The sequence below is a fragment of the Entelurus aequoreus genome, linkage group LG08 (genome assembly GCF_033978785.1).
Source record: "Entelurus aequoreus isolate RoL-2023_Sb linkage group LG08, RoL_Eaeq_v1.1, whole genome shotgun sequence".
NCBI classification, from domain to species: domain Eukaryota; kingdom Metazoa; phylum Chordata; class Actinopteri; order Syngnathiformes; family Syngnathidae; genus Entelurus; species Entelurus aequoreus.
The window spans coordinates 16,303,171-16,327,573 of NC_084738.1; the positions used below are offsets into that span (position 1 = coordinate 16,303,171).

General features: G+C 40.3%; 1 protein-coding gene across 1 annotated transcript in view; it reads left to right on the plus strand.

Moving 5' to 3' along the window:
* mpp3b (MAGUK p55 scaffold protein 3b) overlaps positions 1-24,403 on the plus strand; it is a 32,534-nt gene that overhangs the window by 4,225 nt on the left and 3,906 nt on the right. The window contains 15 exon segments of the mRNA XM_062055691.1: positions 4,727-4,895; positions 6,077-6,195; positions 6,316-6,546; positions 9,012-9,149; positions 9,354-9,435; positions 9,716-9,801; positions 9,887-9,961; positions 19,007-19,203; positions 19,282-19,346; positions 20,440-20,457; positions 20,954-20,971; positions 21,184-21,342; positions 21,794-21,874; positions 21,947-22,040; positions 22,122-22,230. Coding sequence (XP_061911675.1) covers positions 4,856-4,895; positions 6,077-6,195; positions 6,316-6,546; positions 9,012-9,149; positions 9,354-9,435; positions 9,716-9,801; positions 9,887-9,961; positions 19,007-19,203; positions 19,282-19,346; positions 20,440-20,457; positions 20,954-20,971; positions 21,184-21,342; positions 21,794-21,874; positions 21,947-22,040; positions 22,122-22,230 — 1,512 coding nt within the window. The 5' untranslated portion in view covers positions 4,727-4,855.

Genomic DNA, 24,403 nt, shown 5'->3' on the forward strand with positions numbered 1-24,403 from the left:
GCCTTATAGACAAAATAGAGTGACTGCCGTTGGCTCCATATCTGACTTTTTCCAGCTTTTATTTACAAGTTAGAATGCATTTAAAAAAAAGGGTAACATGTTTTTGTCTCACATAATAGAGGATGTGATAGACAAAATTCCAAACCAGAATTGCAGTTCATCTATAAGCATGGTTTTTCTGATTTAAAAAAACCAACAAAAAACAATATTGCCTAAACATAGCTTTAAAAACGGTAAAAGTCCCCAAAAAATAATAAATTTCAGGCAATATTAGTTTACAGCGGAATATGATGTTTTGTTTCTGTGATTTTGGGACGCAGATTTCATGTTGTCTTTAATAGGAGTGAAAGACACGTGAGAGGATGTTTTGCATGCGTTTACACACATGATAACAAGTCAGAGGGCGTTTGACCAGTCAAAAGCTTCTAATGCTTGGCCACACGCCAAGCAGACTGGCACTGAGTCAGGGCCCTTGGCTGTGAAATTGCAAACTGCTTTCCCCAAACACATACAACGCTGCGCCTGTGCTCGGCTTGACCCTCCATCCCGCTGTGTGTTGCACAGTGGGGTGTGATGATGAAGGTGTTTGGAAATCGTGTTCTTCGTGTAAGCCTCTTTAGAGCCTTCTGATCTCTTCTGCACTACATTTTCTTTTATTTCCAGCACTTCTAATTGTGCATCATCAAAAAACGGCTGCAAATCTCCAGACTAGAGAGAGAGAGAGAGAGCTTTGCGGGAATAAAATGCTGCTCACTGACCGTGTCGTCTGTGCAAAAATGATTTATTATGTTTGCATGTCAATACTTCATACATTGGATGTCCGCTCACATCTGATTTCCTCCCTCACTGGGACACGAGAAGCAAAGGCTTAATCTGTAAATGTATATTAGAATAAAACATGCCACCAGTACTACAACTAACGCTGCCATTACAAACCCTTCAAAATGTGCATACTGGTTCAGATCCCTCCCAAAGTTGCCAATATGGAGAAACAAAACTTTTAAAATCAACTCACACTTTTGTCTTTAGTGACAAAAACTATATGAATATTTTATATCTACTTTAAACCAGCCAATCTTTTTTAAACTACCTATATGACTTCCATAACATGCAGTCCTGGCTCTACGTAGTGGCAAGGGCCACCTCAAAGCAAAATGTTTGAAGTTGAGAAAGTACATTTTAATATACAAAACAAATTTATTACAAGTTGACAAAATGATCCACAGTAGCGGAGAAATCCGCTGTAAAAGGGACAAAATACAATTTTCTGATTGGCTAAGGACCGGACAATATGTGATTGGCCATTTGGGTCATGTGACAACATGATAGTGTGATTGCCAGGAACAATGTGTACGCGTGTGTGTTTTTCTTGTTTTTCTACCCTTCTTGAGACATCAACAAGGAAGAGTACCTTCCATATAAGGACCGGTGAACAAGTTAGGACATAAATCCTGGTCCCAAAACGGAAAACCATTGCATCTAATAGAGAATGTCTCATTTGCACCCCTGGTGGTGAAAGCTATCAACATTAGGGTGGTCCCAAAAAGGAGGGATTTTTCAAATTGACAGTGTGTCTGTTTTAAGAAGTAAAATAACAAGTTTGTGTAAAAATTTTAAATGCTCCCCCTCTGGCCAACATATGTAATAAGTGTGTGTAAGAAATTGAAATGCGCCCCCTTTGGCCAAAATGTATTTAAAAAATGAAATAATTATGTATATAAAGACATACTGTAATAACTTGAAGTAAATAATGAAGATTAAAAAACAATTACAAACAAAACATTTTAAGTGCTCCCCCTCTGGCCAAAATATGCAATAACACGTGTGTGTAAGAAATTCAAATGTGCCCCCTTTGGCCAAAATTAATTCAAAAAATTTAATAAATATGTATATAGAGACATACTGTAATAACTTGAAGTAAATAATGAAGATTAAAAAACAATTACAAACAAAAAATGTAACTTTTATATTTGCATAGTATGTATATATTATTAATGTTGTAAATACAAATCTTTATATATCTAGAAAGGGTGGTCTTAAAGAGGTAGGCAATTTTCGGAGGTCTCAAGAAGGTAACAAATACAAGTATTTGCGTGTGCGTGTGCGTGTGCGTGTGTGTGTGTGTGTGTGTGAGAGAGTTTGTGTACATGGAGAGTTTGAGTAATGTGCTTCACTCTGTAGTAGGATGAATGATTGTGGCCACACACAAAATTTGCTACATATCCCTTTCTTTACCAGTCAACTGCTACTTTATTGTCTAAACTGTATCTGTTGAAGTCCCCAGCAGTGCCAACAGGGCCATCTTAAATAGAAGGCGAGATAATACCACCATATGGCCGACGGGAAGCCAGCTCATGGAGTCAGTGTGATGTGTTGTTGGCTTAGTGCTCTTGTAATTAGAGAGCGTAAAATGAAGGGAGGAAGAAGTGAAGTAAAAGATTTAGATTTATTGGTTCCCGTTTGGGAAATTCATTTTCACCGCCGTACATTTAAACAATAGACATTACACATCACAAAACAAAACACAGGGCTTTTGTTCCCCGTTTAGAAGATGAATGAATAATATAATGCTCTCTGTTATTCAGGTTAAGAAAAAAGGTGTGCGTCTTTCTCACAATGTCTTCAGTTGAGTTGACCAACTTCTCTGCTTATGGCCACAGCCTTCTAATATGTGTGAGACATGAATTATAAACTAGCACAACATTTGGCCAACTCCGAGGCAATACAGTAGCAGCTGCTGTTTGATTTTTTTTGTACTTCTTGGTGATCAATGTGCCGTGTTACTAAAAGTAGTTTCTCGGCATTAGCTCTTATAATAACAATGTTGCTAATACTTGGTTAATATGCAGGTCACATTGCTGGATTCTGGATGTTTTTTAGAGGGCTTTGTCGGCGCAATAGATGACTCCCATTAGCTACGTTGTTAGCTGTCTTGTACAAGCCGTATTTGGCAATTTATAATACACCACACAAAAAGACGTACAGTATGTAATATTGTCTCAAATGAGTGATAGGCAAGATTTAAAAAAACAAAAACTGTCGCCTTTGAATGTAAATATACACTCAATGATAAAGTTTACCGACACTCAAAATGTTGGTACACTATAATTGCCATATCTTAATTACTGTGTGGAAGTGTGGGGTAACATACAAGGGTACGTTAAAAAGGTTATTCAAGATTCAAGATTGTTTATTGTCATATGCACAGTTAAACAGACAGTTTGCCGTACAATGAAAATCTTACTTTGCTAGTCCACCCTTCAACAAGTCACACAGTACTTAGCTAAAATAAAAAATAATAAAATTAAAATTAAAATAAAGATGTATATACAAGGCACAGTAAGTTGATTGACGGTATATAAAAGAGCACTGAGAATAATACACAATGTTGGGAATCGGAAACACACAAATGTACTCTTTATAAAGTCGCAAACAATGAAATGTATGGATCTGGTCAAATTCAAAACTGCACAAGGAATTTATGAAGCAAGAAATAATCTTCTGCTGCCAAATATCTAAAAATCTTCAAAGACAGAGATTGAAAATATAATTTGAGGGGTTAATTGAATCTAAGACAGCTATGTGTTGACTCAACTCTTAAAAGTATGTGCATTTCAGTTTGTGGGGTAACTCTGTGGAATCAATTGCCTGAGCAAATCAAAATTGAGTACATGGCGAGGTATTGTGATGTAGACAAATGCCATATTTTTACCAATTTTCCAAGGAGATTTCCTATATTCTGATCCGAAGAATTAGTCATACGTAATAAAGGTGTTTGTGAAATCCCCTGATATTTTTTGGTGCTACGTTTACCACAACATTAGCGCTGCATGAAGCATTATGTCGCTACTGGCCCGACATTTCTTAAAAAATTATGTTAGAAAAACTACCTATAGCCTTATCCAGCTGTTTACTGATGTATATTATCCATGGTTAAATATATTTTACTGCATATTTATATCTGCTCCAAATATTGGTTATCGGACTGCTTGAATAATTATCGGCCCTAAAAAAAAACCCGGTAAATCTCTAGTGAATAATAGAAGCAGTAGGTAATATCCCTGTGAGGAAGGAGGTTTTTCCTTCATGATGACATGACAACCTGCAACTTTAAAAGTGAGGGAGATGGTAATTTTGCTGCTCATAAACATGTTCTAAGGGCACACGCTTTTAAACATGATTTAAAAAGTACACTTTTGTTTTGACAAAAACAAACGGTTATTTTCATGGAAGACATTTTGAAGCTACGAGGAATTCTGAAGGATTACGGATTCTGTTTTATTATCCCAGCATGAAAATACATCAATAGAAGGCATTTTTTGTTTTGTGTGAAGCGACTGACAGATGAGCTAGTGTAATCGATGATAGTTACATGACCTCCTTGGCCGAGATTAGCGAGGAGATGCAGACGGCCAACGCACTTTAATCACCAGACTGGACCTTTTGAGAGACTACTCGACCCTTCGATGGTTTGTCGAACTCCTAATCTCACACACCATGTCAAACTAATTCACAGTTTATGTATAAACATAGTTATTTTACAATAAGAGAGGGTTCTTGATATACTGTTGCCATGGAGACAAGTTGAGTTTCTCTAACAGCATTCAGTGTTGTATTAGAACTTTATGTTAGCAGATTGTTAAGAGAAGTGAGTGTGTGTGTGTACACAAAATAATAATTCTGACATTTGGTTGTTACCTTTTTTTCAAATTATGATTATTTCCAGTGATTTCTGGCATTTTTCACCTTGGCTGACATCGACGAGCATCAGGCATCAGTGGAGAGACCTCACAGCGGTCGTGGTTTACCCTCCTTCCCTTCTCTTCCCCCTCCGCACCCTCCTTGCCTCCTCTGAATGACTCAGCGAAACATGCCTGTGGTGTCTACAATCACAGGTGGGTACCACCTAACCTGATCAAGGTATACCGCAGGGGTGTTCAAAGTGCGAACCGCGGATTGTTTTTTTTATGGCCCGCGACACATTTTACAGACATAATAAACGCGTCCCAGATTACATTACATAAACAAAACTAGGAAAAAAACGCAAGCGGCCCAAATCCCCCAAAATTTTACTTGTTTGTGTAACTTTGTATGGTCTGTCACGATTTGCATGCATCCTGTCATGATGAACTTGTGTACAAATATCCTGCCAGATAGAGTAAGTTTTCAAGTGTTACAAAATATGGGAAAAAAACACACACTCTCCAAAAAACAAAAATAAAGAGGTGTACGGCAAAAAGTGTACTTAAAGAAAAAGCAAGGCCAGCAACACACGTGTCCTTCTAATAATTTTCATATAAACTGCGTAGGCGCTACAAAACACAGACCGGTTTCGACAATGTCTTCGTCAGTGTGCGATTTCCAACAGGAAGTGATGCACTTAAATAGTTACTGATGTGGTCAATCAATTGATATAGTAAATCAAGAACAACTTCAAAAATGAAAGTGCACAAATAGTAGATAAAATGGAAAATTGTACAAAATAAATCAAAGACTCAGTTCAGTATCAGTACAGCAATGGAAAAAAAAAGTGTGCTCAAGGCTTTCAAGGTTTTAGTTCGATGAATATTAACAACATTGGTAAATTATAAGAAGAAATTAAGTATCTCAAGGTGTTTAAATTTTGCTCTAATTTGCTTTACCTTTAACAGCACAAAGCTAAGATGTGGATGTTTTGTTCAGATAGTTTAGCATGTACAATGTATTGATTTTATTATCGTAATGTAAAAAATGTACCAAAGTGGCCCCTGCATCCTTCAATATCTATGAACGCGGCCCTCACATTAAAAAGTTTGGACACCCATAATATGCAGTTTATTGTACATGCAGTGTTTATATTGAAATAATAGACATAACTCTGAGTGAGAATTAAGATGCAAAATGTCAACATATTGTTCAGCAAGTAGTTGGTAGAATTATTGACTGTTTTTCAAGATATGTAGCAAAGCTTGCTTTTTTACAAAGCTGTACTCCTTGAAGTGGTGGGCGTACACTGGATAGGCTCATCTATCATTTTAACCCAAATATATATACTGAATATATTTTTTCTACCGACACATTGCTTGTTATACAATAGATCTACATGAGACCTTGGCCCTGCTCACATCTCAGCTCCACCCCGATGCCAACCACAAGGAGGACCTGGTCTTCCTTAAAGGTGTCTTCAGTGAGAAAAGCCTTGGCTACCTCATGAAGGTGTGTTAATTATTACTACGAACTCTACACTCATTGCATTAATGCATGTCGGCAGGTCACATGATCAGTTTGAAAAATGTAGAAAGAACAAATTGCCAAGTTGTTTTTGTGCCGGTTAAGGTCCACGACAAACTGAAACAGTACGAGAAGCAGAGCCCGTCCCCGGTACTGCACAGCGCCTCCTGTCTGGCAGAGGATGTAAGTGCAGCCTGACACAATGCCGAATTCTCAACTTCTTCTTGCGTTTTAATGAAGAAATGTTTTGGTCAGCTGACCGAGGAGCTCCATGATGGGCCCCTTGAGGAGGATGAAAAAGAGCTGCTTCTCCTGCTGAGTGCTCCTCACCTTAAGGTACACACACAAACATAGACTGGTGTTCATGTTATAAGGTGACCTAATTACTGTTGCTGGGGATTCATTTCGATTAATCACAATTAAATACGGTTCATTTTTAATCGTGTTAAATAAGCATGGAGACTCAAGAAAGAAGGAATCATGTATGCATTTAGCATGTATCGTTCACAATCATTGAGAGACATTACAATAGCACATTTATAATAACATTTAATATTTATGTATTTTGATCATTTTAAGCATACATTTAAAAAACGCATCACGTCTGCTTTTTTTTTCCATTACTAATTATTACTCACTACAGACTTAGAGAGCCAACACACATAACAAAACATCACTTACTGTGTAATGTCTGCTGTCATTAGGATGCAGACTGCTAGGATGTTCATATATTCCCATTAAAATGTCTCATAATCCTCACAAAGGGCAGGGGACCAAGCGTCTTTTCGTTTCGTCCTCACCAGTTTCGGTCCTAAATGGCTGTCAAAGTGTACCAACTTGCTGGAATACCTACTTAGATGTCTTCTGGTGAGATGCACGATGTATGATCTACAATAAACTTCTAGGGAGCTCAAGGAAGCGAGAAAAGAGCAGACCACTCAATGATATAAACATTGGGACACACGGTAGTGATCACGGTGCCGCTATTAATAGTTTGTCTGCGTTAGAGCTTATAATAACAATTATCACTAATACTTGCTTAATATTCAAGTCACCAAATGTAAATTGAGTATTGTTGGCGGTTTTTGAATGGTTATGTATTGGATTTAATGGGCGAAATAGAGGACCTCCTATTGGCTACGTTGTAAGTGGACTTTTATTTAGAAGTTAAAATGCATAAAAAATGTTTTTATGGATAGGAAAAATTCCCAAAAAAGTCCAGTTCCCCTTTAAATGACCCATAGCAGCCAGATGACCAGAATTACACTAACAAGTTATCTTTATGTATTTTTTGTTTCTGAAAATGAATCTGGTAGTCATATCCCATATTACGCAACCTTTCCATCTCAAGACTCGAACTGCAGCCCCCACTTTGTGTGACATCATCTACAGAACTGGAGCACATTTCCCCATATAGACAGTGTGGATAAAGGCATTAAAACTATTATTTTGGCCCATGATTGCTTCAAAACTGATATGGTTAACATGAGCACAAAATAAATATAAAAGAATCGCTATTTCCAGACGCCCATGCTCTTCCATATCCTTTTCCATTGACATCATAGCCTGTGTTTCCACATGCTCTTTCAGCATTTCCTCAAGCATCTTCAGGAAAACATCAGTAGAAGAGCACACAAAATGGAACACGAGGGGCTTCTTTTTTTCTTCTTCGTTTTTGTGCACCGAGCCTGCATTTTTTCTTTGTTTTTCCGCAAGTTTTGACTCAGTCTTTCTGCCCTCAAGGTGGAATTTTAGTATCATATTTGGCTTGAGTCTCTAAAATCTTTTTCATCTAAACTCTGACCAAAAACATTGTTTGTGTAAATCATAATCATTAAAATAATTGCTGCAGATTACATTCCTCTTGCATTTTGCGGGAATCAGTTGGACTGTAACGGTCCATATTTTCCTCATATTGCCATCATTTGGAAATGTATGCATGCTGACCCCTTCTTTAGTTGCATTCCTACAACCTGCAACAATGATAAATAAATAAATGATAAATGGGTTATACTTGTATAGCACTTTTCTACCTTCAAGGTACTCAAAGCGCTTTGACACTATTTCCACATTCACACACACATTCACACACTGATGGCGGGAGCTGCCATGCAAGGCGCTAACCAGCAGCCATCAGGAGCAAGGGTGAAGTGTCTTGCCCAAGGACACAACGGACGTGACTAGGATGGTAGAAGGTGTAACCAGCAACCCTCCGATTGCTGGCACGGCCACTCTACCAACTTCGCCACGCCGACTCCCCATTGCATTTGGCGGACATATTTGATTATTCCTTCAAATTCCGCACAAAAATATAGAGATTCGGGATAAAGACGCTAACACATATTACGCAATATGAAATGGCCTCCAGTTGTCTGTAGGCAACATCAACAGGCTGATGCATGCCTGCACACATTTTGTACATACAAGTGGGCGTTCCAAAATGTGCTGCACAAGCCTTAAAGCACGGCGGTGTCCAATTTGGGGGAATTTCACCTGTAGACATTATTTTTATGTCCAAAACTATAAAATAAGTGCTAATGTTGTCAGCATTAGAGGAGCCTTTTAACATTGTCTCACCAACAGCTAAGTAGTGACATTCACAGTGAGGCGCATACATGCTGACCACTCATAATATCTTAAATGCAGCTACTGTACTGCCATCTTATGGAGTTAATGTAAATTAATTAGTTCATACTTGATTTTGTTCACCATGCACTCAGCAACTACAGGAGATTTTAAATGAATCAAGGTGTTAATTGGAGCATTTTTACTGTATTCATGGTTGTTGTGACGCCACGCAGGCCGTGCTGTCAGCCCACGACACGGTGGCCCAAAAGAATTTCGACCCGGTGCTGCCGCCACTGCCGGACGACGTGGACGACGACCTGGAGGAGGAGTCTGTGAAGATTGTGCGTCTGGTGAAGAACAAGGAACCTTTGGTAAGTGCTCGCTCTTCTTTGAGCGGTGAATGTGTGTCACGTTTAATCTGGGGGAGTCCTTCATCTTCTGACACACACTCAGCCAGTTGTTGTTTATACTTCCACCAAATGTGCATGGTGGCGTAGGGTTAGCTAATATGTTGTGCATTACAATAATCTAAAAACTGAAGATTAGTTTTTGGATTGATTTGTGTCTCCCACCAGGGAGCGACTATCCGGCGGGATGAGGTCACGGGGGCTGTCATCGTGGCTCGGATCATGAGGGGAGGAGCTGCTGATCGCAGCGGTGAGAGCGACGGCAACACACTTAGTGGTCGCTTCCCCCCCCCCTCTTTTTTTGTAACTTAAACCACAAACAGGACTTCCTTATCAGCACTGACACACAAGTGAGGAGATTACGTTGTGTAACGCTTTGCAAAACTGTCAACAGAGATTAAACCCTCCAGATTAGTGCCACCAGATTGTGTGTGTTTAGTCTTTTCAAACAGGGGTCACCCCTGGTTGCTCCCATGGAGACGTTATCTTATCTATTGCTTCAAAGTGTGTGTTGTTACGTGTGTCGCCAGGTCTGGTGCATGTGGGGGACGAGCTGCGCGAGGTCAATGGCAACCTGATAACCCACAAAAGGCCGGATGAAATTAGTCACATTCTGGTAGAAGTCATGTTTCATTTGCAATATCGTGCATGGAAAGACTTGTTGCTCACTGTGTTTTTGTTGTTTGTTTGTTTTTGAGCAGTCGCAGTCGCAAGGATCCATCACGCTTAAAATTATCCCGGCCATCGGGGAAGAAGACAAGATGAAGGAAAGCAGGGTAAAAAAATGTTCAATGAAAACACAATCAGTTATTATAATGACCACTGTTGGCGTTAACGCACTTTTTGTGTCTTTTTACGCATTGAAATCAGAAAGGAAGCGCATTTCCAGTAATCCGCACGTCCCCGGGACGCAGATTTTTTAAATTCATGTTTTTTACTGACCCTGCCTTCTCCGGGTCAAAACTTCTGCGTGCTTGTTTTTTTTAAATTGATTATCGCTTTCCGGCGGTGTTTTGTTTTGTTTATATTTGCCGGGTCAAATTTCCGTCCCCGTTTATTGCGTTGTTATTGGTCGTCTCCAAAGTAATGAACTTTCCAATACAATTTCTTAAATTTTGATTCGCCGAAGGTTTTATCAATCACAAATACTGCCTCAGTTTGCATTCGGACAACTTTACCGCGAGGGGCTGTCAAAAGAAAGACTTCATGGTAAACACTAAAGTGACTGTAAAGTCAGCCTTTTTAACTTCATCCTGTGCCATGTCTCCAGTAAATGAGTTGTTTTAGTCCTTTGTGAGTCCATGGAAACTTCACTTTTATCTCCCGCTCGGTCGACATCATTCGAGAATGGAAACATGCTAGCTGTTAGCTTCAAGCTAACCAGCCCCCGACCAAACTCCACCCCAAAAACATACTTTGCAGGTCTACAAACGGGGCCAATATGTGCCTTTTGAAGTGTTAATGTGCGAAGAATGTTCAAAAGGAGTCATTTGGTGAAGTGGCTGACAAGTTAGCAAGTGTCGCTGGCATCGCTGACAGTGACGTCATTGTTTACTGAAGCAGATGCTGACTGTGCGTTATGATAAACGTGCATGCGTCGCCAGGCTCTGCATTTTCATCAATAGACTTATCAGATTTAATTTTTTATTATCTATAGCAGGGGTGTCAAAAGTGTGGCCCGGAGCCCATTTGCGGCCCGCAGCTAATGTTTTAAAGGCCCACGGCACATTCTAAAATTATACTATATATATGTTATTATACTATATATATTATTATACTATTAAAATAAACAAAAACATAACAAAAGTGGAATAAAAAAGCTTACAGGTGAAATGTAATTTAGAAAAAGTTGCAATGTTGACTAATAAAACCAAGCTGTTTTTTTTCTTTAAAACTGTCATTGCTCAAAACATAATATTGAATCAAAATCAATATTTTTATGTATTATTGACCTATCCAAGGCTCCGATTACTTCACATCAAATATTTCATTTTGAACAATATATTTTTTGTGGAAGATTCTGCGTATTTTGTGTGTTTGCTATAAAAAACAACAACATAGTTTTCTTTGACAAAAAGTGCAGAAAACAAACAAAAAAACAACATAAAAAAACCCGACTTAGAATTGAAGGATAGATCTGGAGTTAATGTAGACTCTAGAGATTTAAGCGTTAAATAAATAATGTATGTATGCCCTGGCACACCATTATCATCATTTCATGACCGAAGCAAAACTCTTTTTACACTTTTATACTGAAATAAATACATCTACAGCTTATTAAATAAAAATATAGAAAAAAATACCGGCAGCGGTAAAGTTTAGATCCATGAAGGAAAGAAGAAGGTGAATGAATGTTTATAACTGAATAAATTTACATATGCATTAAAAAAATTGTTTCTTTTGTATGTTTTTTAAATGAAATAAGTAACGTTTATGACAATCTTTTTCCAAAACACAATATGAAATGTGAGATATAACAGGATAATGCATACATGTATCATTTGTTTTCAAAACGGTTACAAAAAAATGGGACTCCAAAAATTTACTGTGGGACCCCATTTTTATGACTTGATGGGGTCCCTGGGACCCCATTTTGGAAATTCCTAGCGCCAACACTGAATGACTATAGTGGTACCTCAGTTATCTGTTCAAAAGACTCACATGATAAGGAGCTAAATTAGGGCCAAAAGTTTTGTACTTGAACAGATCAACTTTGAAACTGAAAAAATCTAGTTTTGATGTTGAGTTTTGAAAAATACATACAGTAAGTGTACACAAAATAAAAATAAGTGCACACATTTTTTTCGTGTAGAATAAAACTATGATTCACCCTGGAAATTATTTTAAACAAATTATTTAAAGGGGCCCTTTTATGCAAAATCAAAGTTTCTTACCTATTTGTACCTGCTGTTGTGTATGTGGGGTCTGCTTAAGTCCTGAAAAACATGTAAGCTTTGTGGAGATATTTATTAAACCATCTTGCCTTCCTTCATACTCCCTCCAAACAAGCTGTTTGGAATTTGCTCTGTCTTGTGACGTCAGTGGATTTTCCATTATGGTGTAAATTTACCTATAGTGCTTTGCGGGGCATCTCGAAGATGGTCTGTAAAACAATCTGTGCAAAATGTTGACCAAAGAACCACCACTACATGTTACTTCCACAAGGAAGAGTTTTAAATGTAGGAAAAAAAATGACTCCTTTTAAATTTTCACTTTCATATATTTTGATAAATAAGTTTTTTTTCAAGATTAAAATCTTATTTTTTACAGTTTATATTTTTGTTCAGGTTCAGAGATGTATTTTTCAGATTCAAATGTATAGTATTTAACTTTTTTTTTCCAGATATACATTTTTTTTCTCAGGTTTAGACTTATTGCCCAAATTTAACAGGGGGGCGCCATCAAGTGGGCGGGGCGTGGCATCATGACAGACAGCTTAGAAAAAAGTGTAGGGTTTGTCCACTAACACATTTCCTTGAGGGAATGTAATGTGATGCTATTTATCTATTAGGTATTGTGTATAACACCAAGACAAGCACAACATTCATTTAAAAACACAAAATGAATACGGAAACTGTGATTTGTATGTGACACTTAGGCTGCTATTTTTTATCTCATTTAGTCTAGTCTCGTTGTCCCATATCCTTTAACCTCGTTTAAGTCCTTTAACCTACATAAAGAATCTGTTCTCCCATTCTTTATTCTATGTTTTTCATTTTTTCGCCACTTATTGCTACTCAATTCTCACGCTCTGTCTCTGGCTTTTTGTATGCTGTGCAAAATCACTCGGGCGTGATAACCAGGAAATACGTTGTGCAGAGCAAACCGCACTCATTTTTTTCATTCATTGTGGAGAGCTGGGAGACAATCGGGGATTCACGCAAACACAAATAAGCGAATACACATCACAAAACGAGCCCAAAGTTGATTATGATAGCGAATTTAAAGCCACTGGTTTATGGGCTCATCGTGCACAACTGTGGTGCCTTCAAGGATGGCTCAATGAAGCGGAAAGCGGATCCCTCGGTGAAACACAATGAAACCAAACGGCATAAACATGCAAAAACTGTGGGCTTTCTAACAATACATATATATTTTTAAATTATTTGCAGCTGTGGTCGGGCGGTTGGTGACCTCTGGTGTAGCCTGTATAAATTGTTGGGTTGAATTGTTTTTAGGTCCTATGTTCCCTGAAGGCAACATGGTAGGGGAGGCACCCTATCATGTTCCCTGAAGGCAACACTGTAGGGGAGGCCCCCTATCATGTTCCCTGGAGGCAACATGGTAGGGTAGGCACCCTATCATGTTCCCTGAAGGCAACACGGTAGGGGAGGCACCCTATCATGTTCCCTGAAGGCAACACGGTAGGGGAGGCCCCCTATCATGTTCCCTGAAGGCAACATGGTAGGGGAGGCACCCTATCATGTTCCCTTAAAGCAACATGGTAGGGGAGGCACCCTACCCTTTTTGAATTGTTTTTAGGTCCTATGTTCCCTGAAGGCAACATGGTAGGGGAGGCACCTTATCATGTTCCCTGAAGGCAACACTGTAGGGGAGGCCCCCTATCATGTTCCCTGAAGGCAACATGGTAGGGTAGGCACCCTATCATGTTCCCTGAAGGCAACATGGTAGGGGAGGCACCCTATCATGTTCCCTGAAGGCAACACGGTAGGGGAGGCACCCTATCATGTTCCCTGAAGGCAACACGGTAGGGGAGGCCCCCTATCATGTTCCCTGAAGGCAACACGGTAGGGGAGGCCCCCTATCATGTTCCCTGAAGGCAACATGGTAGGTTAGGCACCCTATCATGTTCCCTGAAGGCAACATGGTAGGGGAGGCACCCTATCATGTTCCCTGAAGGCAACACGGTAGGGGAGGCACCCTATCATGTTCCCTGAAGGCAACACGGTAGGGGAGGCACCCTATCATGTTCCCTGAAGGCAACACGGTAGGGGAGGCACCCTATCATGTTCCCTGAAGGCAACACGGTAGGGGAGGCCCCCTATCATGTTCCCTGAAGGCAACATGGTAGGGGAGGCACCCTATCATGTTCCCTTAAGGCAACATGGTAGGGGAGGCACCCTACCCTTTTTGAATTGTTTTTAGGTCCTATGTTCCCTGAAGGCAACATGGTAGGGGAGGCACCCTATCATGTTCCCTTAAGGCAACACGGTAGGGGAGGCACCCTATCATGTTCCCTGAAGGCAACACGGTAGGGGAGGCCCCCTATCATGTTCCCTGAAGGCAACATGGTAGGTTAGGCACCCTATCATGTCCCCTGAAGGCAACATGGTAGGGGAGGCATCCTATCATGTTCCCTGAAGGCAACACGGTAGGGGAGGCACCCTATCATGTTCCCTGAAGGCAACACGGTAGGGGAGGCCCCCTATCATGTTCCCTGAAGGCAACACGGTAGGGGAGGCCCCCTATCATGTTCCCTGAAGGCAACATGGTAGGTTAGGCACCCTATCATGTTCCCTGAAGGCAACACGGTAGGGGAGGCACCCTATCATGTTCCCTTAAGGCAACACGGTAGGGGAGGCACCCTATCATGTTCCCTGAAGGCAACATGGTAGGGGAGGCAGCCTATCATGTTCCCTTAAGGCAACATGGTAGGGGAGGCACCCTATCATGTTCCCTTAAGGCAACACGGTAGGGGAGGCACCCTATCATGTTCCCTTAAGGCAACACGGTAGGGGAGGCACCCTATCATGTTCCCTGAAGGCAACACGGTAGGGGAGGCCCCCTATCATGTTCCCTGAAGGCAACACGGTAGGGGAGGCCCCCTATCATGTTCCCTGAAGGCAACATGGTAGGTTAGGCACCCTATCATGTTCCCTGAAGGCAACACGGTAGGGGAGGCACCCTATCATGTTCCCTTAAGGCAACACGGTAGGGGAGGCACCCTATCATGTTCCCTGAAGGCAACATGGTAGGGGAGGCAGCCTATCATGTTCCCTTAAGGCAACATGGTAGGGGAGGCACCCTATCATGTTCCCTTAAGGCAACACGGTAGGGGAGGCACCCTATCATGTTCCCTTAAGGCAACACGGTAGGGGAGGCACCCTATCATGTTCCCTTAAGGCAACACGGTAGGGGAGGCACCCTATCATGTTCCCTGAAGGCAACATGGTAGGGGAGGCACCCTATCATGTTCCCTTAAGGCAACACGGTAGGGGAGGCACCCTATCATGTTCCCTGAAGGCAACATGGTAGGGGAGGCAGCCTATCATGTTCCCTTAAGGCAACATGGTAGGGGAGGCACCCTATCATGTTCCCTGAAGGCAACATGGTAGGTTAGGCACCCTATCATGTTCCCTTAAGGCAACACGGTAGGGGAGGCACCCTATCATGTTCCCTGAAGGCAACATGGTAGGGGAGGCACCCTATCATGTTCCCTGAAGGCAACATGGTAGGTTAGGCACCCTATCATGTTCCCTTAAGGCAACACGGTAGGGGAGGCACCCTACCCTTTTTGCTCACCTGTCATGATTTCACGCCTCTCAGTTGATGGCTCGTGCCCAATGTGAAACTTGGGCCACAAGTCTGAATTTGGAAAAAAAAAAAGATCTGAAACTGGAAAAAATCTAATTTACTGCAAAAAAATTAATTAGAATTGAAAAATATATGAAAGTAAAAAATAGAAATACGTAATTTATTCTAAAGAATTACCAGAGTGAATCATAATTAAAGTCAACCTGAAAAAAAGTGAGCAATTATTTTGATTTTCAATACACGGATGTATTTTCAAAACTTGATTTTCTAGCTTCAAAGTACATTTTCTCCAGTGTAAAACTTTTATGACTAATTAGCTGCATACGACGACCGAATTGTACAAACAAAACCCCCCAAAATATGTATTTTTAAATGTCTTTCATAGAGAATAATTATAGGTTCACATGCAGAAAATGTTAAATACATATATGTGGTAGCTATTTTTGTGCCATTCATATTTTTGTAGTCCTGCATATATTAAGTTAAATTAATTATTTGTTATTTGATGAATACTTGGGCCTACTGTGCTGCTGCACTTTGGTGTTGGCCATTATGGTTTTGGTAGCCATCTTTGTGTTATTTATATTTCTCTGGTACTGCATATATTAAGTTAAATTATTTATTTTATGGAATTAGCAAGCATCATTTGCATTCTGTCATTTACAGCACCTGTGACGAAGGCATGTAGGGGTGCACAGGTGAAATTGAGTGCACAAATGTCGGGGGAAACATTTTTTGACTTAAATGTATCGGCTTCTCCAAGCTTTCCAGGTTCTAAAACCAAAGGCCGTGGGCTGAGCCAGGACAGGTGGTGCACTTCTGACACAACACTTGAGCCTTAGTTTTGTTTATAGCTTTGTATGTAGTTAAAGTTGTTTTTGTTAACCTTGGATGGAATGTTGGAAAGAAAACCTTTTCTTTTTTTTTTTTGCAAATAAAGCTATTTTTGGAGAGACTTAAATTGTAGTCGGAAGTGCGTATGAAAGTGCACCACCTGTCCTGGCTCAGCCCACGGCCTTTGGTTTAGAACCTGGAAAGCTTGGAAAGGCCGATACTCATATATATGATGAATATTGAAAATGGTTGTTGGTGGAGAGGAACACCACCTTCTCATTTTGCTATGTGTTTTTTTTTTTACTTTTAACACTTACATTCAATAGTGACACTCCACTTACTTTGACCCCATGCTAGATTATTTTGCAGTGGTACTTTGTGTGGGCGATCCATACTGAGGAATGATGCAGACTCATTTGTGCAATATTTGACCATTCCATAATCGAGAAGGTATGCAAAATCCCGGGCAAAAAAAAAAAATATATATATATACGAAATCACAGGTATGACTTGATAAGACTACGGGTCTGAAAAGAACAGGTCATCCTAATTTCGGTCTAGAGGTTTATACGCTCTAAATGTCAGAGCTTTTCTTCCTGTCACTCACACTGATTTTGGAGAGACTTCCAGGGGCCCACTGGGGAGGAAAGTGTCCCAATGGTCGTTTACAAGTTACCGTATTTTTCGGAGTATAAGTCGCATACTTAGACTTAGTTCCTCCCATTCCTGTTGGAACATTGGGCGACGAGTCCCCTCCATTTGTTCCGGTCACTGGCGACCCTTCTTGCTCCATGCCAGCTGACTCCCATCTCTCTCAGGTCTTCCTTGGCTGTTGGTCTCCACGTCTTCTTTGGTCGTCCTCTCTTCCTCTTTCCCCCTTCTGGCACCCAGTCCATTGCCACACTTGCCGGTCTCTCTTTTGGCAGTCGGAGTACGTGTCCAGCCATTCTCCTTCTCATATCAGAGACTATATTAGACAATGGTGCTACCCCTGCCCTTTTCATCACCTCTTCATTGGTGATGTGGTCTCTCCATGAGATCCTCAAGATGTATCTGAGGCACCGTCGGTGGAAGACATCCAGCTTGTTTGTAATGGTTGATGTCTTCATCCATGTCTCACAGGCATAGGTCACTGTAGGGATGACCACTGACATATAGAGGCGCAGCTTTGTGGACGTACTGATAGATTTTGATGACCAGATATTCCGGAGGCGTTGGAAGACTCCTGCAGCTTTTCCGATTCTGGTCTGTACATCCTTTTCTGCGTCTCCAGTGTTTGAGATGTTGCTTCCAAGATACGTGAAGTTCTCAACGTACTCTATGCCTTGTTCGCCTACGGTGAGCAGTGGAACGTTTTGGTCTTGTGCAACGGTCATGGCCTTGGTCTTCTCTTGGCTTATACGTAGGCCGACTTTTCCCCCTTGCTCATGCAGATTGTTGGTCAATTTTTGGAGTGCAGCGTAGGAATGGCTAAGCAGAGCCAAGTCGTCCGCAAAGTCCAGATCTGCCAGTCTGCCCCATCCCCACTTAATGCAGAGGTTTGCTCCGACGACAGACTTCCTCATGACAAAGTCTATGACAATGATGAACAGTAAGGGAGACAAGATGCAACCCTGTTTTACCCCGGTCACAATGTCAAAGTCGTCGGTTGTCCTGTTTGTGGTTTTCACTCGACAGGTGGAGTTATGGTACAGGGCTCTGAAGATGTTGACGTACTTTGATGGTATACCGTATAGCTGGAGGATCTGCCACAGTGATTCCCGGTGGATACTGTCGAAGGCTTTCTTGAAATCGATGTAATTGATGATGAGGGGTGTCTGGAGTTCTTGGCACTGTTCTATGATGATAAGTCGCATAATAAAGAAGGAAAAAAACATATATAAGTTGCACTGGAGTATAAGTCGCATTTTTGGGGGAAATGTATTTGATAAAACCCAACACCAAGAATAGACATTTGAAAGGCAATTTAAAATAAATAAAGAATAGTGAACAACAGGCTGAATAAGTGTACGTTATATGAGGCATAAATAACCAACTGAGAACGTGCCTGGTATGTTAACGTAACATATTATGGTAAGAGTCATTCAAATAACTATAACATATAGAACATGCTATACGTTTACCAAACAATCTGTCACTCCTAATCGCTAAATCCAATGAAATCTTATACGTCTAGTCTCTTACGTGAATTAGCTAGATAATATTATTTGATATTTTACAGTAATGTGTAAATAATTTCACACATAAGTCACTCCTGAGTATAAGTCGCACCCCCGGCCAAACTATGAAAAAAACTGCGATTTATAGTCCGAAAAATACGGTACCAAAAAGGCCAGGAAGCGTTTTGATGCAAATTTTAATAGAATGATGAGTCATCAAATAACTAGCAGCTAAGAAATGAAATCTTTCCCTGCTGCAGTCGACCACTTGAAGAAAACACGATTGGTCGTGTCGTTGTTCTGATTATGTTATTAAGTCCTGTTGTCCTGCAGGTCTACCTAAGAGCTTTGTTCGACTACGTGCCCTTTGAGGACCGGGCCACGCCCTGTCAAGAGGCGGGGCTTCCTTTTAAGAGGGGGGACATCCTGCAGGTGGTGAGTCAGGAGGACGCTACCTGGTGGCAGGCCAAGAAAGTGGGCGACTGCAACCTGCGCGCCGCCCTCATCCCCTCCACGCACTTTCAGGAGAGGTAGCCTGCCGCTTTTTGATATAAATCTTCAGAATAGAACTTAACAATTAACGCTGCATATTATTTGTATTCTGACAGGCGCCTGAGATACCGTCTGAAGACAGGCTCGTTCCCAGCCTCCATGTCCCCCAAAGTGACCACATGTAAGTCGTCATCACCACGGCAACCACACTGTTTACCCGACTTCAGCACAAACCAACAAGCGACACACGCGCGTCACGTCGCAGGTCAAATTTCATCTATAACCAAGGAGATGCATAGAGAGGGATTATGGAAACAGACCATAATCTCTATGCAATCTATCGTGTCATGGCATAATCCAATTTTTGTGAGACATTAAGCCAAATTAAAAAAAAGAAAAAGATCCGGGAAAACAAACGGGTGTTTTAATTTATTCAGGAAGCCTTTTTGAATCCATCATTATTATTTTGTAGCATTTTACATTTATTTTGTATTTGTTCCTTGTATTCCAAAACAATATAGTCATTGTTTTTTTTATTGAATTAATACATTTTAAGAAAAACTGTAAACATTAGCTGTAGTAAAAAAATTATAATGAAAAGTAAGGAATAAAACACATTTTAAAAAAAATAAATCATAGGAGTAAAAGCTAAAAAAAATGGTACATTTATCAGATAAATAGTACTTGATTAGTAATGATAATTAGAAAAAAAATAATGTACCCTAAATCAGTGGTCCCCAACCTTTTTGTAACTGTGGACCGGTCAACGCTTGAAAATTTGTCCCACAAAAAATATAAATTTATTTTTTATTTTTTGGCATTAAAAAATACAATCATGCGTGCTTACGGACTGTATCCCTGCAGACTGTATTGATCTATATTGATATATAATGTAGGAACCAGAATATTAATAACAGAAAGAAACAACCCTTTTGTGTGAATGACTATAAATGGGGGGAGGGAGGTTTTTTGGGTTGGTGCACTAATTGTAAGTGTATCTTGTGTTTTTTATGTTAATTTAATTAAAAAAAAAAAAAGAGTTGGGGACCACTGCCCTAAATTGTATAAATATGTATGGTAAGGTGGAGTTGTGTTTTAATTATAAGTGGATATATACAGTGGGGCAAAAAAGTATTTAGTCAGCCACCCATTGATTGTCAATGGGTGGCTGACTAAATACTTTTTTGCCCCACTGTATATATAACAAGCGAAACAGTTGTTGTGTTGCTCTTTGCAGTGATATTGTGTGTCATTCCTTGCATTGCTGCCCTCAGACGAGCGGGCTGAACAAGGTACACACACACACACACACGACAATTAAGCATCTATTGCAGTTGCGTATATATTAAGGGTGCTGGAATAGACTGATTCACATCCAAAGTGCAATTCCTGTATATTATGATTCTTATTCGATTCAATATTTTCAAGAATCATTAAAAAAAAGTGTCTACTGTTTTTATAGAATTTCCAGGCTTACTGGCTGCACGTGTATATCTTACGTCATCAGCCATTAACCCTGACCAGCTGTTGTAGCCTGTAACCAAAATGATTATAATTTATATACCAAATATTGCAAGAGTCTGTTTGGCTCGAGAAACGATTCAGAATTGAATCGTAACTTTGAGAATCGTAATTGAATTGAATAGTAAGTTGTAAGATTTACATCCTTATCACTATCAATATTATTATGACATACCTACATCGTCATTTCATGTGTTGAACCTACTGTGTGGTGACCTCACCCTATTTCCTCTCGCCCTGGCTCCTCCCCCTCGCCCTCTCCCACAGAAGACGCCAATGTTGAGGGTGAGGACGAATAATTGAATGACTGATTGTATTGCAATCTGCCTTTGGTGGACTTTGTAATGTTTTATATTGTACTGTAGTCAAACCTGCTGGCTGCTTGTTTACTTAGTCGGCACAGGAGGAAGTAGCCTGCTGTGTTTAAGCACCTACTGCAACAACACTAGTCAAAGATCCTTCATATGACAAGCGCGTCTTTTCTTATTCGACCCCAGCTGGCTTGCGCAGAAGTTTCCGTCTCAAGAAGGAACGTCAGAGTTCACCGGGAGATCCTCGCACTCCTGATGCAACTCACAGCGACTTCTTGATATACGAGGAAGTCACGCTTTATGTGCCGCGCCATGGAGAGAAACCTCGTCTCATCGTGCTGCTAGGTACAGTAGGTCGTGTCCAACTCTCCGTGATATCATTTTTACCAAGTTTACAAACATAATACAAATTTCACAGCAAAAATATATGTATATATAAACACATACTCATCAAATGTTACTAATTTTTAAGAAAAACAAACTACCGTATGCCGTATTCTCCCCAAAATATCAGAACAGTGCTTATTTCAGCCTTGACTAGTTCAATAATTGATCTATCCATCCATTTCAAGCTTAAATTGAATATCGAAAATGGATGGATGAATATGGCCTGTAAGGCTCCCCTCTAGTGGTCTAGTGTGGTCATCACACCTCAAAGCTGTTTTCCCGTTGTTTTAAAAGGTAAAACAAGTTTTATAAAATAAAAAAATCGCCTCAAAACGCATATGTATTGAAAAAAGTCATAAGCAAAATGTAAAGGTTTGATTCCCACTTTTGGCTTTGGTTCCGTTCTTAGGTTCCCTCGGCGCTCGTATCTCTGAGCTCAAGCAGAAGGTGATCGCAGAGAACTCCAGACTGTACGGCCTGGCTGTGCCTCGTAAGTCCACTTTAAACAAAGTGCCCTTTTTTCTGGTCCATATTTGATTCTTGACTTGCGTGCGGTCCAAAGACACCACGCGGCCCAGAAAGAGCCACGAGCGTGAAGGCGTGGAATATCACTTCATCACCAAAGCGGCGTTCGAGGCGGACATCCACAGTGGGAAGTAAGCAACGTTAACACGACTCTCCAACCTTACTGCTCCTCTCCTTTTACTCTACTCTACACACATGCCTTCTTTGTGCAGGTTTATCGAATATGGAGAATATAAAGACAATCTTTATGGCACCAGTTTGGAGTCCATTCACAGAATTCTGGATCAGAACAAGATGTGCCTTGTGGACGTCCAACCTGAGGTTTGTGGTCTTCATTACTGATTGTTCTTAGGTCTACTTGGGTTGTCCAAGTGACCAACTCGACCACTAGGGAGCGCTATTACACTCAAAAAGGGGCTGATAAGTCATACTGCATACACCATGTAATAAGGTTAAAAAAAACGTGCGGTCTACTGCATTTTCTACCGCTTGTCCCTTTCGGGGTCACGGGGGGTGCTAGAGCCTATCTCAGCTGCATTCGGGTGGAAGGCGAGGTACACCCTGGACAAGTCGCCACCTCATCGCAGGGCCAACACAGACAGACAACCTTCACACACTAGGGACTATTTAGTGTTGCCAATCAACCTATCCCCAGGTGCATGTCTTTGGAGGTGGGAGGAAGCCGGAGTACCCGGAGGGAACCCACGCAGTCACGGGGAGAACATGCACACTCCAGTGGTTCTCAAACTTTTTTCACCAAGTACCACCTCAGAAAACATTTGGTGCTCAAAGTACCACCATAATGACCAACAATAAAATACAGTAGCGTAGTAGGCCTAAGTATTCTTTCAAAACATGGCAACGGTTTTATTAAACAAGTATATTTAATATGTTTGACCAGTAACATTACACAGTTTGAACAGTAACAGTGTGTTTGAATATTACATTTTTTGGGGGGCATTTTGGAGTACCACAGTTTGCGATGCAGTGATTCTCAGAGTACATTGATAAGGTCTCCATTTAATGCATGCACTTATTGATGACTTTTACCTTTTAATATGTTTTATATGTTATGTTTCACACAATACTTGGAAAAAATGTCAGGATAAATTGTCTTGGGAGTGGCAATTGCAGATAAACCAATATCATACACAGGTATCTGCATGTAACAAAGATACAGCGATTTAGGTGATTGATATGGGGGCGGGGGGGGGGACACCTACATTATATCGATGGTGATATGACATTTTCGCTCACAATTTACAAAAACTGATAACTGTCTTCAAAATCATTACAATATTGTTATTTAGACAGTTGTCACTTCATAATACTGCACCATCGAAGATAAATTTGTAATATATTAATGTTATTTGTTAGTTTTACAAAATTCTAATACACCAGCATGTCTACATACACATGTTATTATAACATTGGTATTAGATATTGATACTGTCTCTTGTGTATAATACAGCACCATGGGAGAGCAATATTTTTTCCTTTTTTTGTACACCACTCATTTGTGATTGTGAACCTGATGAAATGGATATGACCTCATCAGAACAGCAAGTGGTCAACTTTCTGCAATCAAAGGAAATTGAAATTGACATTAATACCATCGAAACATGCATCCCACTGACCGGAAGAAACAACAACGCCACTCCAGTCGTGCTCGTGAAACTCGTAAACAGAAAATCTAAAATGGCATTGCTGAGACAGGGAAAGAAGCTGAAGGGAACAAATGTGTACATGAATGAGCATCTCACAAAACGCAATGCTGGAATCGCCAAGAAAGCACGCGACTTGAGAAAGCAGGGAAAAATCCAGGGAACTTGGAGCACCAACTGTAAAATCTACATCAAGCTGAATGGAGGTCCAGAAGCAAGAGTAATTGTTGTCCATGACATCAAGGACCTGGACAATTTTTTAAGTTTACACAGCTACCAAAACAACGATGATAATGGACTCTGACAGAAAACAAACACCCAAATTCAGCATCGACACTACTATGTTCCAAGGGACGACTAAACAAGAGGACCTAGATTCAGGATTGCATCCACCTACACTTATTGAGATTATTGAAACATCAAAGATTGTTGAACAAGAAAATATGGAACTAAAAAATTTCTGCAACAAAGATTACAAAAACCAGGATTTGGAAAATGATATAGATCCAGATACAAATTTTTTCTCCCACATCAGTAATAATTGTTTTTATTATACAGATGATCAATATAATAACATTACATGCGATAACAAATTGTCAATTATTCATTTTAATAGCAGAAGCTTGTATGCAAACTACAACATTAAGAACTTTTTGGAACACATCAACGAACCCTTCAAAGTGATTGCTGTCACAGAAACATGGATTGATGATAAAAAAGGAATAGATTTTGATCTGGAAGGATATGAACTAAACTACATCAACAGAACCAACAAAAATGGAGGAGGAGTAGCTGTGTACGTGATGAAGAACCTGAACTACAAAGTGGTA